The sequence below is a fragment of the Marmota monax genome, unplaced genomic scaffold (assembly GCF_021218885.2).
Source record: "Marmota monax isolate L192 unplaced genomic scaffold, Marmota_monax_Labrador192_F-V1.1 WCK01_AAM20220418_F8-fsc00002, whole genome shotgun sequence".
Lineage (NCBI taxonomy): Eukaryota > Metazoa > Chordata > Mammalia > Rodentia > Sciuridae > Marmota > Marmota monax.
Genome location: NW_026693571.1, coordinates 10,380,918 through 10,397,394, shown reverse-complemented (window position 1 = coordinate 10,397,394; position 16,477 = coordinate 10,380,918). Strand labels below are relative to the sequence as shown.

The window sequence follows — 16,477 nt, the reverse complement described above, 5'->3', positions numbered from 1 at the left end:
GTATTTTACACATTTAAAATGAACCTGCAACTGAGTATAGTGCACATGCCTGTAATCCCAGCAAAACAGGAGGCTGACACAGTAGGATCACAAGTTCAAGGTCATCCTCAGCAATTTAAACTACTCAAATAAAAAGGGCTGGGGATGTGGCTCAGTGGTAAAGTGTCCCTGAGTTCAATCCCCAGTACCAAAAATTTTAAAATGAACCTGAATTTGGAGGACTCTAAGATGACCAAATAGAGGTACCTAGCACTCACTTCATCCACAAAGAAAAACCAAAACAATTAACAAATAAATAGCTGCATTTCAAGATGAAGTAGCTGAGGGAGAGCACTGGACCTCAACAAGGGAGAGATGGGAACCCTGTGAGACACAAAGACCTAGATGGTAATATACAAACAGAACAAAGCATAAGACATTACCTCCTTAGAGGGTGATCACAGCACAGCAGGGGAAAATATGAATGGAAGAGTCCCAGCAGACCCCAGAAGTTCCGCAGTCACCAGAAGCTTGGAGTCCAGCTAGGAAGCTGCATGAAGTCCATATGGTAACTTTGCTCTGGAAAAGAATTATCTCTCCCTTCCAACCCCCAGAGCTACTATAGCCCAGTGCCATCTTGAAAACAGTCTCAAGAGTTAAGAATCCACCTTCCCTAGGGGACAGAAGCCACTATCCCTTGGATTAACCCATTCCACCATATCTGCACAAAAGGCTACAACCTCATGAACCCAACTAGACTCAGTTGTGCATTTGTGCCCCAGCACTCAAGCCCACACAATGTCCTGCACTACAGGGGATAGGTGGTCTGCCACAGCAATGACTACTACACCCAACACCTGAAAAACCAAAGACCTGGGGCCTATGCCCCCAATACTTCCAGTCTCCCACAGCTGCCAACAGCTGCAGGATTTGAGGAAACACATCCCATGGCCCATATCCCTGGCCCCACAATTCTCATTGCTGGAGGTTTCCAGGACCAGTAGCATCCAAACCTGCAAGGCCTGAAGACATGACCACTACGGTCCATATGCCCAGCAATGCTACTATCAGTATCAGGCACAAATGCAATCAGCATTCAGCACATAACTACCTTAGTCTTGAAGTCATAACCTGGACCACCTCCCATACATTGCAAAGTCACAATACTACCTCCACAAACACCTGAAGTTTAAACAAATGAGATACCTTCACTGCTAAGGTAGATTAGAGTTGAAGAATTCATATGAAGATCATATCTCTGGGCCCACTCAGAGCCAAAGCCAAAGCAGTGAGATCGGCTCCCTGACACCCTATGTACAACTTGTCCACAAGAAAATCTTTCCATGTAAAAGATAATCCACAAAATCGGAAGATTACTGTACCAGAAGCACAGGCATCAATGTATTGACACAAAAATCATGAAAAATTAAGGAAGCATGAAATACACCCAAAAGAACACAATGATCCCAGAAGAAGATTTTAAAGTAAAGAAAATCTACAAAATGCCTAAAAAAGGAATTCAAACTAATGATCCTAGTTAAACTCAGTGAAATACAAGAGAATACAAATAGAAAATCAAACAAATAAAGAAAACAATACATGATCCGAATGAGAAATTAAACAGATATGAAAAAAAGAAACAATCTTGGGTCTGAATAATTCAAAAAAATAAAAAATACAATTGAGAGCCTCAACAATAGACTAAACTAAGCATAAAAAATAAATTTGAACTTGAAGATGGGTATTTTGAAGCAAATAAGTAAGACTAAATAAAAGAAAAAAATAAAAAAGAGTGAAGAAAGCCTGTAAGACTTACAGAATACCATAAAGCAAACAAATATTGTCATTATGAATATTCAAAAATGAAAAGAAGGAAAAGGGCATAGAAAACCTATTGAATAAAGTAACAGCTGAAAATATCCCAAAAATTGGGAAAGAAATGGACATTCAGGTCCAGGAGGCTCAATGAACCCCTAACAGATTTGGCCAAAATGAACCTCCATGACATATTATATCAAATTGTCAAAATAATTTGACAAAAAGAGAATCCTAAAAATATCAAGGGAAGGGCTGGGATTGTAGCTCAGTGGTAGAGCACTTGCCTCACATGTGTGAGTCACTGGGTTCGATTCTCAGAACCATACATAAAAAAATGAATAAAATAAAGGTCCATAAACAACTAAAAATATAAAACACAATATCAAGGGAGAAGCAAAGTCACATTTAGGGTACCCCCATTACACTAACATCAGATTTCTCAGCAGAATCCTTACAAGCTAGGAGGAAATGGATAACACATTCAAAGCTCTGAAATGAAGGGGAAAAAAAAAAAACTACCAACCAAGAATATTATACTCAACAAAGTTATCCTTTGAAACTAAGGTAAAACAAAGACTTCCCCAAACAAGCAAACATTGAGGGAATTCATCACCACTAAAGCAGTCCTGTGAGAAATGGTTCAAGTCCGTCCCACAAGTCCCACATCAGGAGGCAGCAAATACCATCATGAAAACGTGAAAGAATCAAATTCATTGGTAAAGTAGACACAGAGAGGAAAGAGAAAAAAAATCAAACTTTATAACTGCAGAAAACCACCAAATCACAAAAAATAAGTTAAGAGAAAGAAACAAAGAATATACCCAATTATAGAAAAATTTAACAAAATGACAGGAAGAAATCCTTGCTTATCAACATAAACTTGAATATAAACAGATTCAATCTCCTAACACAATGATATAGAGTGGCTAAATGAATACAAAAGGAAGACCTAAAAATATGCTATCTACAGAAAACTCAATTCATGAGACAAGACATTAAGTAAAAACAAAGGACTGGAAAAAAGATATTCCAAATAGAAATCAAATGCTAACAGAAGTAGCTGTATTAATAACAGATAAAATAGACTTTGTAAAATGGCAAAAAAAAACAAATAAAGCACTTATATTATGATAAAGTGATCAATCCAATGAGAAAATATAGCAATAAAGCAAACGGTATTAGATCTTAATAGAGACAGACTCCAATACAATAATAATTAATAGCTGGAGACTTCAATACTCCACTTTCATCAGTGGTATGATCATCTAATAAAAAAAAAAAAATCAGCAAAGAAACACAGGAGCATATTGTAGATCAAAAAAACCTAATGGGGGCTGGGGTTGTGGCTCAGTGGTAAAGCACTTGCTTCACATATGTGAAGCACCAAGTTCAATTCTCAGCACCACATATAAATAAATTAATAAAATAAAGGTCCTACCACCGTTCAAAAAAAAAAAATCTCAAAACAAAAAAACCTAATGGACATTTATAGAACATACCATCCAAGGGCTACTGAATTCACATGCACATCATCATCACATGAATATTCTCCAGTATAGACTGTGTTAGGATTCAAAACAAGTATCAACAAATTAAAAAAAAAACACACACACACAGAAAAATAATCAAAATTATATATCTTCTTGACTGCAATGGAATAAAACCAGAAACCAACAGAGAAACTTCAAAAGTTGTACAAATACATGGAAACTAAATAACATGTCCTTACATAACCAATGGAGCAATGAAGAAAACTAAAGGGAAATTTAAAAATTTTCCTGAAACAAAAGAAAATGGAAATACAACATTTCAGATGGGATACAGCAAAAAGCAGAACTAAGGGGGAAGCTTATAGTACTAAGTGGCTACATCAAAAAAAGATTCCAAACAAAGAATGCAGTAGAAAGCAAGAACAAATCAAGCACAAAATTAGTAGATGGAAAAAAAAAAAAAAAAAGATCAGGATAAAAATAAACAAAATAGACTAAAAAAGAAAAAAAGTAAATGAAAAGTAGATTTTTTTAAAAAACTAAACAATATCAACAAATATTAACCAAGCTAACCAAAAAGAAAAAAAATGAAGAAGAAAACAATAAAAATAAAGAGATGAAAAGGAAACACTACAACTAATACCACAGAAGCATAAAGGGGTACAGGGACCAGTATAAACAACTACATGCAAACAAATAGGAAAATCTAGAAGACATAAGTAATTTCTGGACACATATAACCTACCAAAATTAAGACACAAACACACAGAAAAACTAAACAGACCAACAAGAAGTTATGAAATTGAATTAATAATAAAAAGTACCCCCAAGAAAACCCCCAGGATCTGATGGCTTCACTCCTAAATTCTATAAAACACCTGAAAAAGAGCTAATACCAATTCCTCACAACCTAATCCAAAAAACAACCTAATCCAAAAAACTGAAAAGGAGGGAATTGCCCAAATTCACTCTATGAGGCTAGTGGATACCAAAACCACACAAAGGCACAACAACAAAAGAAAATTACATAAAAATATTCCCAATAAAGATGTAAAAATTCTCAACAAATAGTAGCAAATCAAATCCAACAGTCTATCAAAAAGATTATAAACCATGATCAAATAGGATCTATCCCAGGAATGCAGAATGGTTCAAAATATGAATATCAACAAACATAATCCATCACATCAAACAGACTGAAGGGCAAACACCATATAATCATCTCAAAGATGCAGAAAAAGCATTCAATAAAATTCAAGATCTTTTCATGATAAAAATCCTCAAAAAATTAGGAACAGAAAGAACATACCTCAACATAATAAAAGTTACATATGACAAACCCACAGCCAACATCATGCTAAATGGGGAAAAGCCTGAAAGTGTTTCTTTCTCTAAGATCTAAAACATGATGTCCATTTTTACCATTCCAACATAATAGTACTAGAAATTTTAGCCAGAGCAATTAGGCAAGAAAAAGAAAGAAAGAGCATCCAAACTAGAGAGGAAGAAGTCAAATTACTCCTATTTGCAGGTGACATGATCCTATATGAAGAAAACCCTGAAGCCTCCACCAAAAAAATTGCTGGAACTGTTATTTGAATTCAGCAAAGTTGCAGGATACATAGGCAACATACGAAACCAAAGTTATAATAAAAAGGTGCATTTTTATATGCCAATAATTGGCAGAAAAAAAAAACATTTTTAATCCCATTCATAATATCCGCCAAAATATAAAATGCATTTAAAAGAAGTAAAAGAGGCCTACAATGAAAACTATAAAGATTATGATTAAAAAAATCATAGAAAAAAATTTCAAAAATGCAAAGACACTCCTTATTCATGGATTAGAAGAATTAATAGTGTTAAAGGTCCTTACTACCCAGAGCAATCTAGTCAATTTAATCTCCATACATGATGAAACATTATTCAGCCATAAAAAAGGATGCAAGTCTATCATTTACAGCTACATGGATGAAACTGGAGGACATTATATTAAATGAAATAAGCCAGAAACAGAAAGACAAATACTACATGTTCTCACTCATTTGTGGAAGCTAAAAACAAGCTAATCACATAGAAATGGAATAGAGGTCACTAGAGTACAGGAAGAAGAAAAGAAAAAGGGTAGAAAATGAGCACCAAACTAGAGTTTAGGGATAGAAGCGAGTAGTACTAATGTTCTACAGCACAGGAGGATAATTACAGTCTACAACAATGAATTACACATTTCAAAATAACTAGAGGGGAAGAGTTTGAAGGTTCCCAACACAAAAAAATGATAATATTTGTATACATATATTATCACACTGAACTCCATAAATAAGAATATGTATGTCAATTAAAAATAAAACACTTTAAAAAATAAAAGTTTGACACACTGTCCTATCTCCCAATTTTTGAGGATTAGGACAAAGTATACTTTTTTAAACTACTAAAATTACATGGTAGTAGGTAGGCTTATGCCTGAATTTTAGGAATCTAAAGAACCGTTTTTCATGCAATCTTCTTTTAGTTCTCCTTTTTTTTTCCCATCTGCACCCACTCCAGCTAAACTCTTCCTATAATTCTACTAAAGAAATATGATGTTACTAATTTATTAAGGGTCAAGACTGAGTCATTTCCTTCCAACTCTAAATTTCTGATCCCAATTCAATAGCCTGGTTTCCATCTACAGGAGAGAAATCAGGCTTATTGTTTCTTATCTAACAGTCTTGCGTGTTTCATAGAAACATATTTATGGCTTGGTCCAAGTATGCTTCCCTTCACATTACTGCCCACATCATTTGTTTGTTATTCATGGACCATTTAATATACTTTCAAGTATCTTTTTGTGCATATACATTTTTACTTCTCTGAAAGGGTAGGTCAAGGACTATCAGTCACAATTGTTGGTATTTTACACAATGCCCAACTTCCTTTCTTGATCCTAGCGAGTATTCAGCAAAAGTTAGATATGAGGCATCTGTTAAAAGTATGGTTTGTTCTGTATGACCTGCAAATGAAATGATAACTGACATAAGGAAACCTTCAGTCTAGCAGAATTGGGACAACTCATTTGATACTGTACATTTGAGAATCAATTCTATCACTAGGCTAACGTCACATGACCAGAAGGTCATCATTTTCTAAACATCCTATAAACGTTTGTCCTCACCACCCACAGAAGCCCTTGGTCCTTTTCTGACTCCCCTTCATTCCATCCACATGGGCTGCTTTGTTAATTTATCCACTTCCTTCTAGGGCAAATTAACGTTCCTGTGATGCCACCTAGAGAACTTCCATTTGTGAGTTTATTATGATTCTATAAAAAACTGTGCATTTTTTAGTGAAATTTGTAAAGGCACAAAGCATACACCAAATAGAGATCTTTATTCTGGACTTTCAGACACCTTTCACCCATCCCACCACTCACCTTAAACTGACTGCTAAACAGCATATTCCTCAAGGGAGAAATCCCTGAAATGGTAATATGCACGTTTACATCCTAAAACACAATGTAGGAAAAAAGAAAGCAATGGTAACTTGGATAAAGTGGGGATTATAGAGTACCATATGAAACTATTAGTTCAGAGTTCCTGAACATTGAATTTAATCTTTTGGATACTAACAAATCAAATACAAATAGCAAAAGTGAAGAACATACATTGCTAGAGGTTCAGAAAACAACTTGAAAAGGCTATTACAAAAACCTTACTACTACAAAATATGTCATCAGCAACACTGGCGTGACCTGGTTGCTTGTTAATAAGTGAATCTCAGAACCTCTCCCAGACCTGCTCAATCAGAATTAAGTTACCAGCATGCTTATCTAATCACCATCAATAGCCATGCATGCATGCTCTGCATACACATTATGGCTCTCCAACTATTCTATTTTAAAAATTAAAAGACTTTAATTTATTCAGTGGATTTTTATAATATCAAAACTGTCAACCCTAGATGACCTCAGCTGGGAAATCCTGTCCCTAAATATTTCTGTAAGACATGTAAGTCTGGAACTATCTATTCATTCATTATTTGTTAATTGGTTCCACCTAGCACTGAGAATAAACCAAACAAAAACATTTCAGGGAAGAAGACTGATTAGAAACATGTAAATAAAGAAATCATCATATGTAGCAAACTGTGTGTCCCACCATGACATGGTGAGGCATTCCTCATAAAAATGAGTTGGGCAACCAAAAACACTGTCACCCACTTCAGAAAGTGAAATTAACTACTAAAACCATATGGGAGTACACACAAAAAATTATACATGGCTGTTTATAGAAGCATAATAATTACATGGCTGTTATTATTCATAACAGTCAAAGAGTAGTAAAAACCCAGATGTCCACTGACTGATGAATGGATAAACAAAATGTAGTAAATTCATAACAGAATATTATTTGATCATATAAAAGAATGTAGTATTGATACAAGCTGTAACACACATGAACCTTTAAAACATGAGCCCAAGTGAAAGAAACCAGGCACAAACTATGTGTATTCTATAATTCCATTTATGGCAAAGTCCATAATCAATAGCAAAATCCACAGAGACAAAGTACATTATTGGTTGTCACAGACTAGGAGTGTAGGGGAAAGATGGAGAATGACTATCAATAGTATAAGGTTTCCTTCAGGGGAAAGAAGATGTTCTAAAATCAGATACTGGTATTGTCTGTACAACCTTGGATACCCTAAAAACCACTGAACTATACACTTAAATATATGACCCAAAGACACAGGAAAAGGATGTGATGTGGTTTGTATATGACGTGTGCCCCAAAAGCTGTGTTAATGCATGAATATTCAGAAGTAAAAAGATTAGATTATTAGTCATGGCCTAGTCAGGCCACCCTAATTTGAATGGTGATAAAAGTGGGCAGTTGGGGTACGGCTGGAAGATATGGGTAGCTGGAGGTGCATTGTGAAAGGGCTCATCTTCCCTATGGCCCTTCTGCTCCTTGGCCACCATAAGTGGAACAGCTCTCGTCCACCAGCCCTCCACCATGATGCTCTGTCTCACTTCAGGCCAAGGGTAATGGAGTCAGCTGATAATGGACTGCACCTTTGAAACCATAAGTCTGAGTAAACGTTTACTCCTCTAAGTTGTTCTTGTTGGGTGTTTTGGTCACAGCAATGAAAAGCTAACCAATACAGGATGCAAGCATAAAAAAAAAAAAAAAGAAAAGAATTTAAAGAGCCTGAGCAAGAGCTATGTTCATCTAAAGTTCTAGTCACTAGAATTTCCACTATTATTCCACAGCTAACACTTCCTTGTGAAAGAACTGAGTCCTTAGAAAGGGGTAAGTCACAGAAATAACTTCTAATAACAAGGATTCTCTCCTTAACCAAACTCTGCTCTGAGTCTTTTTCAGCTAGACCTGGTCCTTCAACACGTCTTCAGAACCCAATTTCAGCAAGAATCCCCCACCTTATATCTGACCAAATTCCTAATCTCACACCAACCCAGCAGGACTGATCACACTGCCTGCCTCTAGAAAGCATCTGTTTATCCAGAATCCTCCCCAACTCCTGATGTTTCCTCGTACTTATTTTCTACCCACCACCCTAACTTGCTTTATAACTACAAATTTCTACTTTTCCAGGCCTACATTACAAATAGCCAGTTGTTTATTTCATAGTCCCTTATTTATTTTCTTTTAGTTACTGACATCATTATTTTGAAGACACAAATATTTTCCCCATTTCTAATTCCTTTATACATATTTATAATTTAAGAAATATGTTTCCATTTTTCCTTGTTGTACTTAGATTTGAGCCCAATCTCTCTGCCCTACTGCAAAAACTCCATTGCAGCAGTCCCTATACCTAGAGAATCCCCGGTCATTTTAACAAGTACAATAAATTAGTTTGTTCTTTACAACTTATGTGAATACTAAAAAAAAAGTCATTCTTTTCATTTGAATTAATTACAGTAAGCCTTTTTATGCATCAGTTCTATAACTCTAGATTCAACCAAACAAAGATCAAAAATATTTAGAAAAAAAATGTGTCTGTATTGAACATATATATTTGTTTTACTCCTCCATATTCCCCAAGCATTATAGTATAACAACTATTAACACAACATCTACATTGTAATAATACATAATCCAGAAATGACTTAAAACTATATGGGAGGATGTGCTTTAGGTTATTTGCAAATACCTATAGAAAGGTCTTGAGCATCCTGAACCAAACATCATGTACACTGTGGGACTACTGTACTTAGTAATATGACTTCAAAACAATTCAGGAGCCAAGAGCCACAGCACACATCTATAATCCCAGCTACTCTTGAGGCAGAGGCAGGAGGATCAAGAGTTCAAAGCCAGCCTCAGCAACTTAGTGAAATCCTGTCCCAAAATAAAAAATAGAAAGGCTGGAGATGTAACTCAGTGGTAGAGCATCCCAGGGTTCAATTTCCAGTGCCAAAAAAAAAAAAAAAAAATCAGGATAGGAGCTTTCCTGTCTTATTATACTGGCATACTTAAAGAAAATTGATTCATCTCAGGTCAAGAGATGGTAACTTTCAGGCTGGTAAAAGAAAACCCTATATCAACTATAAAAATACAGTTGATATAAGATTTTCTCTTCAATATGACTTTTACATTTCAAATTTAAGTAATTTTTATTCCTTTTTCAATTCAAAGAAAAGAGTAAAATAGGGTTCTCAATTTCAGCATGTATGACTTTTTGGACCAAATACATCTGGTGTTGTAGGCTCTGTCTTATGCACTGCAGGATATTTAGCAGCACCCATGTCCTCAAAGAGATACCAGAAAAACCATCTAGCTACACAGACAAACCAAACCATAACTGTCTCCAGAATTGCCAATCACTATTAATGGTGGCAAAAAAATCTCACTTGGTTGAGAACTACTGAGGAGAGAACCACTCCCCAAAATTAAATGCAACAAACCAGACATGCTGGCACACACCTGTAATTCCAGCAATTCAGGAGACTGAGACAGGAGTTTGCCAACTTCAAGGCCAATCTGTGCAACTTAGCAAGACGCTGTCTCCAAAAAAAAAAAAAAATACAAAAGACAGGGGATGTAACTCAGTGGTAAAGCACTACTGGATTTGACCCTTAGTACAAAAAAAAAAAAAAAAAAAAAAAATTAAATGCAACAGAGCCAGCTTACCGGCACTTCAAATCCAAAGAAGCAACTACACTAAAGGGAGGATAACACTACTAGGTAAAATGCCAAAAACCAGGCATAACAAATTGCCCAAAACCAAGATTCCAAAGTAACACTGTCTTTGGAAATTCCTTGCCCTGGGAAGAGAATAAAAATACATAAATATACAGGTTAAGTAGAAAGAGCTGTCTGAAATGATTTAAAAAAAAAAAAAAAAAGTTTATACCACACTGTCCAATTCCTGTGACTATTAACCACATAAGCAGCACTTGAAATATGGTTAGTGCAACTAAGGAACCCATTGTTTTCTGTATTGTTTTGTTTCATTTTTTAACTAAATTTAAGTTGCCACTTGTGTCTATTAGCTACCTTACTGGACAACAAAGATCTATACCTTGCTATCACCTTGCTACTAATTGTGTTAGTGAACTTGCTTTTACTGTAACAAAATGCCCAAGATAATCAACTTTAAAGGAGGAAAGGCATATTCTGACTTATGGTTTCAGAGTTCAGAATATGGTTAATTGATTCCTTTGCCTTTAGGCCTTATAATGAAGTACACATCATGGCAAGAGATTTGTGGTAGAAAAAGCTGATCACATCAAGGCAGCTGGGAAGCAGAGAGAGACAGGAAGGGACCAGTTCCATCCCCTTGAAGACACGTTACAGTTTAGATATATCTCCCAAAAGCTCACATGTGAGACAATGCACGGATCAGAATTCAAACAATTAGATTATGAGCGCTTTAACCTAATTAGTGTATTAATCCACTAATATGTATTAACTAGGTAGTAACTATAGGTAGGTAGGTAGGGTGTGGCTGGAGGATGTGGGTCACCAGGGGCATACCTTTGGGGTTTATAGTTTTCCGATGGTAAGCAGAGCTCTCTGCTTCCTGTTACCATGTCTTGAGGTGTCTTCCCCCACCATGTCCTTCCACCATGATGTTCTGCTTCACCTTGGGCCAAGAGATATGAAGACGGCCATCTATGGATTGAGCCCTCTGAAACCGTGAGCCAAATAAAATTTACTTCCTCTACATTATTCTTGTCAGGTCTTTTAGTCACAGTGATGAAAAAGCTGACTAAAACAAAGGGCACGCCCCCCAAAATCTGATCTCCTCCCACTAGACAAACAAATCCCAAAGGTTCTATGGCCTCCCATTAGTAACACAGGCTGGTGACCAGCCCTTGAACACACTTGCCTCTGGGGGACATGTATTCAGACCATAGCATTAATCAATTTTAAAAGTATATTCTTGGTAGAATCTCAGCTTTTTCTTTCCTTCAGGCAATTTTTGTAAAATCACCTCCCAGGCTTTTAGGGTAAGATTGGCCAAGTTTTTTGTTTCACCTCCACATTCTTGTTTCATTTTTGTACCATCTCAGTCTTCTCCAAACTCTAGACAGGGCTGTTGGCCTTCTATGAAGGGCATCTAACAGTATAAGGGGACAAAATGTTTGGGAAAGATATAATTGGTACAAGGAAGAATTATCTTCACTTATTTGTTTCATTAACTCTCTCTCCAGCAGAATACAATACCCATGAGAGCAGGACCTTTTTCTAAGTCTTTCTACCACTGTACCCCCCAGTATGTGGAACAAAGGTACACACCAAGCAGGGGTTAAATATTTAATGATTTAATAAATAACAACAATATGTGACACATGTGCCAGGAACCATAGAGTTTTAAATATATTAACTTATTAAACCTCCCTGTAGCTCTATGAGGTATGCATGATTAGCCACACTATAAAGTATAATCCCTGACATCACCAATGAGGATACTGAAGCACAGCAGGCTTAAGGGAACATGTCCAATATCACGCAGATGCTAAGTGACAAAACGATAAGTGTAATCCTACCACATGTGCAGTTTTGTTCCCTTACTTAAGTCTAAGAATTTTTAATATCAGAAGCACCTTAGTTACTCTATATCCTGCCCCTATTCCTTTCCTGTTAGATCAAGAGATGCTCAGTATAGATGTAAAATACCTGTAGTGAAATATGATAACACATTCATGGTAACAGCAGAGAGAGTGCACAAGCAATTCAGATCATGAGCAAGTGAATGTCATGGGTCACATATTTAATACAGTTAGGTAATAATCGCCCAAGGCTCTCAAGATTTCAGCTGATAATAAAGGGTCATTGATATCCCAGGCAGAAGGAAGGGTAATATAAAACCATCTGAGTGTAAAGTATGGAAGGAAAGTTGGGCTGCACTATCAAAACTGGGGCGGGACAGGCGTTAATGGAAAAACAAACCAGAGTAAGATTACACATGCTTCTGAAAGTCACACTGGATTTCAGACTCTTCTGAGAGGAGTAGGACACAACTCCACCATAAGGCTAGTTCAAGTAGGGAACTCAGCTCAACGCGACCATACAAAAAATGGGTGAATGACACCTGAGTCTCCAATTTTCTCAGAAAATTGACACCGAATACCCCAAAATTTCTCTCAGCCCAACTAAAACATCACTATAGGTAGATGAAAACTGGTCCCCCTGGAAGCCAGTCAGAGAATGATATTCATTACATCTGATATTTTGTCAGACTGCCGTGAAAGGACGTTCCAAGAGCAAGGAGACTTTTGATTTTGCTTTGCTAGTCTCGTAAATATATGGAGACATCATTCTGTAAAACTAAACAAAACATCTCCCAGTGCTACAACACTGTTTTTTCCTATCTCCTGCCTATTTTCTCCATGAATTCACTTCCTTTACCTGATCCTTAACAGGAGAAATTACCCAAAGCTTAGTGTTTGGTCTCACATCAACTCTATATTCTCTATCCAAATCTAACCATCAGAGATTTATTTTACTAACTAAATCTCTACAACTGTGATGTCTACACATCCCTCCTGAGGAGTTCAAGTATCACCAGTATGAATTGAAACATGTGTTAGTGTAAAATATCTCCCAATATGCAAGTACAAAGGTAAAACTAGTAATTTTATATTTACTACAAATAGTATTGAGCTTATATAGAAAAACATTTACATTGAAATGATAGAATTTTGGATATTTGTCTAAATATTACTGAAATTTATTTCACCTGTTTCTTTTTAATGTGGGTTCTATAAAAATTTTAGTTACTTACATGACTCATATTTCTATTGGACTGACATGCTCTACAGACTATCTGTCTCTCAATGCAGCATGCTTAAAACTCGATCCACAAATTGAGCTCTATTACATCTCTACGCCTCAGTTTCTTCATCAATTAGATACTAATTGCAAAAATCAGTCAAGGTTCATATGGGAATAAACAGTTGAGCCCAGATTCAAGTTCAGTCAGCTAGCTCTAGGGCCCCTGCTTTTAATCCCTGTCTCATGATACCTCCTCCCCTCAGAAAATGTTGCGAAAATTCAATGAGTTAATTTACACAAAACATTTCAACATTTCTCTCCACTTCCTAGGACCCAAACTGTGGGACCATCTTTTAACATTTCTTCCCTTTTCATCCACTGAATTTAGTCAGGTTTTCCCTACTCTTCCTCACAAGCTGTTCATGCACCTGCTCTTCTCTTCACAATGTCAGCCTTCCTTCACCTGTTCACACTGGGTCAATCTAGAACGATAAAAAGACCACCTTTAATAGTGTTCAGGTGCCTGACATGCCTCAAATTCATTAATTCATTTAACCCTCCCCATAACATTTCTGGTCTTTCATGTTCAAGTTCTAACAGTGTACACATGTCTTCAGCAGACCCATCTTCCTGGATCACCAATTTTATCCTATAATGAGACTGTTAAAGGTATGTGGCTTCTTCACACTTGCATCTATCAGTAGATATAAGTGAGAGGTGCACGTTCTATTGGGAAAAAAAAAAAAAAAGACTTAACAAGGGTCAGAAAATTAAAAATCCAGCCCCATCAAAAATCTGCCACAGAGGCTGGGGATGTAACTGAGTGGTAGAGCACTTGCCTAGCATTTAGGATACACTGAGTCCAATATCCAGCACCACAACAAAAAAAAGAAAAAGAAAAAAATTTCCCACAGAATCAAGTACTAGCTCTGTGGCCAAATTTATAGCTGAATAACCCAGCCTCACCCTACCTATTTAATCTTATCTTCACTTCCTAACAAAAACTCCTCACAAGTCTTCACTATCAAGTAATTCTTACTCTAAGCATTTATTAGCACAGCTCCCCTGTGCCTCAGAAATCTGAGCTCTCCCAAAAACATCCAGGCCTAACTAATCTCTCCCCTAAATTGCAATAAATCCTCCATGTCTTGCCACTCACTGTCTTTCATAAATACATATCCATCACCTTGGAAAAGGCACTAAGTCCACCTTTTTCATCTCCACGTCTAGCACACGTCTGTACACAGGATACACATTAATTTGGCAAATGAGATAATAAATGAGTTGCAAGCAGTGTAAGTGAAATTATCTGCAAATACCCCAATCTAATCAACCTTATTTCCCTAACCATGAAAATATCTCAAAGTCACAGAACCAAAACCCAGTCTGAATATCAAGGCCATAGTTTCCTGTACTTTCAAATCCATTATCTTTTCTGCTCATACAAACAATCCTGTGAAGGACACCCTATTACACCCTTAACTCAGCTGTGGTTCAAAGTAGAGTAATTTTCCTCAAGATTACACAGCTAGTAAATGGCAAAGCTGGGACTGGAGGCCAGTTCAGGAGTCTAGTGTTCTTTCCAAGAAAGCCTGCATGAACCCTTGAACATAGCAACAGATATGGCAAATTAATGACTTTGAAAGAACATTCGCCTGAAATGGCTTCTTTTTTTTTTTCCTTTGACTCACCAAGGGCAAGTGATGATTTGCAAGACTGCATTTAAACCTCATGATTCTGTTAGTCTGTGAAATAAAAATTTCCATCGAACTTAAAACCAGTGTTCTTTCCAGACTCCAAAAGTTGGACCATCCCCATCCCCCGCACTTACAGTATTAGCTCTTTCTTACAAAGAATAATTACGGAAGGAAACAAACTTCTGAGGACACAGCATCTGACCAGTAAGGCCAACTGGCAGTCGTTGCTAAACGTTATAAAACCATTAGTCTTCCCACACCTAACTGTCACCAGGAATTCAGCCCTTAAACTATTTTTTTTTTGTCAGAATTTCTATTTAAAGCAGACACACAAAGAAGCTCAGTTCAGGGCAGTCTCTATTCATGAATGGCCACATTGTTGGGTACCCTCCTTTCACAGTGAAACTCAGAACTGAAACAGGGAGTTGGACCCAAACCTGAGCCAAAACCCGCAGAAACGCGCTCAAGGCGCCTGCCTCAGCCTCCTCTGCAGACCTCAAGCCTCTCAGGGGAAGAAGGCAGCTCCCTCGCCAGGGTCCCAGGTTTTAGCAGTCGCCAGCTCCGTTGCAAAGAACGGTCCCGAAGCCGGCTCCGAGCCTGGGCGCTGGAGAAGGGGGCGGTCTTCCCAGATGTAGATCCGACCGACCGCAGCACCCCGCCCGAGACCTCCACCTGCGCCGCGACACTGCGTCTCAAAGCCACCAAACACTCCAGCCTCAAGACGCCGCGACCCGGCTACCTACTCCACCCCATCCCCCCCCCCCCCGCCACGCCACGCCACGCCACGCTCCCGGGAGGATGCAGAGGAGACCGGAGGGAGGCGGCGGCTCCGAAGGAACAGCCAAAGGTCTCCAAATGAGCATCTGCTCCTGGCCTTCTTGCCCTCTGCGCCCACTCACCCAGTTTTGCGCGTTATTGCTCAGCTTGACTTTCTTGCACAGACTCCCAGGGATCTCCATGGGTGCGGAGCGCGCGCGGATGCCGGGTTCTCAGCGCCCAGAGGGTAGCAGGAGGGCAGGCCGGCAGGGAGGCGGGGCGACAAGGCGGGGTCTCCTCGCGTCGGCGCGGGCGCGAGCCGACGTGCGCACGCGCTGCTGCTCGGGCCCCGGGACTGCGCGGCGCAGGGCCGCGCCTTGGAAGAGAGCGCTGGGCAGAGGTATTGGGGAGGGGCGAAGGGCGGGCGTGAATCCGAGGCGGGAGGTGAGGGCGGAGCTCCACGCACGCACCCACGCGAGCTCGCACCAGACTTCTTCTTGATTCGAGAAAA

At 38.1% G+C, this 16,477-nt stretch overlaps 1 protein-coding gene across 2 annotated transcripts in view; it reads right to left on the bottom strand.

The window, feature by feature from the left end:
* Positions 1–16,266, bottom strand: part of Papss1 (3'-phosphoadenosine 5'-phosphosulfate synthase 1) — a 112,383-nt gene extending 96,117 nt beyond the window's left edge. Inside the window, exon 1 of one of the 2 annotated variants that reach the window (XM_046459090.2) lies at positions 16,110–16,266. In XM_046459090.2, the coding sequence (XP_046315046.1) occupies positions 16,110–16,169 (60 nt within the window). In that variant the 5' untranslated portion in view covers positions 16,170–16,266. Of the gene's footprint in view, positions 1–11,269; positions 11,302–16,109 lie in introns of those variants that run through there. The other variant, XM_058583782.1, reaches the window with a different exon arrangement.
* Positions 16,267–16,477: the final 211 nt, after the last annotated feature.